Source organism: Asparagus officinalis, chromosome 5 (assembly GCF_001876935.1).
Source record: "Asparagus officinalis chromosome 5, Aspof.V1, whole genome shotgun sequence".
Lineage (NCBI taxonomy): Eukaryota > Viridiplantae > Streptophyta > Magnoliopsida > Asparagales > Asparagaceae > Asparagus > Asparagus officinalis.
Window position 1 is genome coordinate 70,302,972 of NC_033798.1, and position 3,882 is coordinate 70,306,853.

The following is a 3,882-nucleotide window of genomic DNA, read 5'->3' on the forward strand; positions in this document are numbered from 1 at the left end:
TGCTCTTTGGTTTCGTCGGAAGTTCGCATCACTCGCCGATCGAGGTCTTGAAGAACTTTAAGGAGATTCAGAGGCTGAGGATCGAGCTTCTAGCTGGTGAGTTCGGGGTTGAAGATGGATCTCTTTTGAAATGGAAGGTTGGTTTCGAATATGCAATTAATAGTTGTGTTATACTTGGCGCTACATCTTTGTCGTCGTCGAAATCTCAGAGCTCCAGCCCTAATTCTACTAATTCATCGGAATTATGTGGTGTTGATGATAGCAGGACAGAGGATTTATACTCAATTTGTTGGTTCTTTTTCCCTTTTTAATTCAACTTCGGATCATTCTTTGTACTACAGATTGCTATGTTGTTAGATTAATTTGTTGGTTCTTTGAAGAAAATTAGGTTGTAGGTTTGGCGAGTTGTACTCTATTTAATGGGTTGAAATCATTTGGGGGATGATTTTGATATAATAATAGCTCAATTCTGTGTGACTTTTGGTGCCCATATGTAATATTTTAGTATGTTGTGTGACTTATGCTGCATTTAGTCACATTTTGGTATTTTGTATGACTTTTGTGGTTCTTACGTGACATTTTAGTATTCTGTGTGACTCTTAGGGCCCATATGTGACATTTTAGTATTCTGTGTGACTTTTGGGGCTGTTATGTGATATTTTTACATTCTCTGTGTTATATTCTTGTTACCAGTTATATATCCTGCTATTAAGTGTTATGTTATATTTCTACAGGTATGATTATGGCATACATGCGTATTTTTTTCATCAAGGCGATCCTAGAGGGAAGGGATATAATGAACGTTGAAGCCTTGCACATGGAGTCGCATATGCTACGAGTAGGAGACTAAACTCTACATGTAACTGTAACATTTGTTTAAACGCTATGATGTAAAGGATAACTAGTTTACTAGTTGTGTGTGACATTTGTTGGATTGTTGTGTGAGCTATATGTGAAGATATGTGACCATTAGTATGATGTGTAACGTTTGGGGCTTTTATGTGATGTTTTAGTATGGTGTGTGACTTTTTCTTCTTGTATGTGTCATTTTGGTATTCTGTGTGACTTTTGAGGCTGTTATGTGATGTTTTAGTATGCTTTGTGACTTTTGCTCCTTATATGTGACATTTTGGTGTTCTGTGTGACTTTTGAGGCTGTTATGTGATGTTTTAGTATGATTAACGTTTCCTAACAGAATTCAAACTCTTTTGTGACTGTTGTCTGTTACATGTTATATTTTCCCTTTTGTTGTGATATTTGCTACTTAAATGTGACATATTACCTATTCATGTGACTTGTTAGTATTAACAGTGATACCTGTAAGAACTTTACTTTTAGATTCCATTTAATATGCTAAAGAAAAAAGATCACCAAGAAATTACAAATGCATATTTTATCATTTACAAACAGCTAGTAAACATCCAACATCCAACAAATGAAATAGTTATGTGTTTGTCTAATACTTCCACTCAATCAATGGTACATACCAAAATGTCACATAATCGGAGCAAAAGTCACACATCATACTAAAACATCACATAACAGCCTCAAAAGTCACACAGAACACCAAAATATCACATATAAGGAGCAAAAGTCACACAACATACTAAAACATCACATAACAGCCTCAAAAGTCATACAGAACACCAAAATGTCACATATAAGGAGCAAAAGTCACACATCATACTAAAACATCACATAACAGCCTCAAAAGTCACACAGAATACCAAAATGTCAAATACAAGAAGAAAAAGTCACACACCATACTAAAACGTCACATAAAAGCCCCAAATGTTACACATCATACTAATGGTCACATATATTCACATATAGCTCACACAACAATCCAACAAATGTCACACACAACTAGTAAACTAGTTATCCTTTACATAATCCAACAAATGTCACACACAACTAGTAAACTAGTTATCCTTTACATCATAGCGTTTAAACAAATGTTACAGTTACATGTAACTAGTAAACTAGTTATCCTTTACATCATAGCGTTTAAACAAATGTTACAGTTACATGTAGAGTCTAATATTTCCACTCAATCATAGGTACATCACTACCCCCAAAGTATATAAAATATTCTGGATCATCACTGTCTAATTTCAACCGTAATTTTTTTTTCATTCACGGCCTTCACATATGAGTTAAGCAGCAAGTCCTACTCGTAGCATATGCGACTCCATGTGCAAGGCTTCAACGTTCATTATCTCCCTTCCCTCGAGGATCGCCTTGATGAAAAAATACGCATGTATGCCATAATCATACTTGTAGAAATATAACATAACACTTAATAGCAGGATATGTAACTGGTAACAAGAATATAATACAGAGAATGTAAAAACATCACATAACAGCCCTAAAAGTTACACAGAATACTAAAATGTCACATATGGGCCCCAAGAGTCACACGGAATACTAAAATGTCACGTAACAACCACAAAAGTCACATAAAATACCAAAATGTGACTAAATGCAGCATAAGTCACACAACATACTAAAATATCACATATGGGCACCAAAAGTCACACAGAATTGAGCTATTATTATATCAAAATCATCCTCTAAATGATTTTAACCCATCAAATAGAGTAATTTGGGAAGATACACAGGTACGACGAGCCACGAAGCCCTGCTTAAATTAGGAAGGGCTTTTATGAAAATTTACATGGACTAGTTCATTAATTAAGGATCGACTCTTTAATTACTTGCTGCAGAAACGTCCGCTGATGTTTTTGGGATGAACCTCCATCTTCCCCCGGAAAAAGACGAAAATGTCCCTCCTCGCCGTCTCCGGAGGCGGAGATCGGAGAATCCCCGGCGGTATGTACGGCGGTATCAGCACGTGCTCCGCTTCCTGGCACACGTGCGGCGAGGTCACCCCGAACGTCTGCAGCAGAATCGATCGCCGCAAAAACTCAGGAATTCCGTCGGCGATAGCCACGTCCTCCTGCATTCAAAAACAAAACAAAACCAAAAAAAATCCAAACTTCACAAACTCTCGCTCTAAAAATTTCAAAATTTTCATGTAAAATCATAAAAGCACCGCACACCATTGCATGAAAGCAAGCGCCGTAATCATGGGAGGCCACAAACATGTGGTCTCGGCCGTTGGTCCGGTTCCAAAACGGATACTTGGTTTTGATTTCAGCAATCGAAGAGGCGATTAAAGGGCGAGCGTGGGCCAAAGAAGGGAACCCGTTAACGGTAGAGAAGTTGCAGGAGACGTAAACGGGAACAAAGAAGAAATCAGCTTCGTCTGGGCTCGTCGTCCTGAACCCGGAAGTAAGCAGGGCTTCGTGGATCGCCACCTCAGCGACGGAGGAGGGGAGGGGAGGGGAGGGGGGTTCAGGGAGGAGGGGAAGGGGGCGGACGGAGCCGATGAGGGGGTCGAGGAGGAGGGGGAAGGGGGAGGAGGAGAGGATGCGACGGAGGAGGGAGGAGGAGGGGAAGAGGGGGGAAGGGGAGGAGCAGAGGATGCGATGGAGGAGGGGAGGGGAGGGGAGGAGGCGGACTGAGCCGAGGAGGGCGTCGTGGAGGAGGAGGGTGCGAATGAGGAGGGAGGAGGAGGGGAGGGGAGGAAATGGATTGAGTTTTAATTGGGAAGAAGAAGGGTAATTTGGGAAGTTGTTTTCTTGGGCAGTGGGTTTGGGGGTTGGTTGCATATATTTTTTAATTTTAGGGCTTATGGGTTATGGTTGTTGGGCTGGGGGTGGGGATGATTGGCCTAACTTATTTTGCTTCCTCCAAGCAATTTTCCCTAAAATAAATCTAATCTATAAGCATGAAATAAATCTAAGGCAAGAGGGTTCTAGCCTCTTGGCTATTTAATAAGAAAATAAAATCTAATTATAAGTATAGAAATAAATCTAA

At 39.9% G+C, this 3,882-nt stretch overlaps 1 protein-coding gene across 1 annotated transcript; it reads right to left on the bottom strand.

Moving 5' to 3' along the window:
* On the bottom strand, nt 2,600-3,674 carry LOC109841971 (probable glucuronosyltransferase Os03g0107900). The gene is made up of 2 exons (XM_020410896.1): nt 3,063-3,674; nt 2,600-2,959 (listed from the first exon to the last, which is right to left on the bottom strand). Exons 1-2 carry the CDS (start codon nt 3,672-3,674, stop codon nt 2,714-2,716), a joined length of 858 nt encoding a protein of 285 aa, XP_020266485.1. The 3' UTR covers nt 2,600-2,713.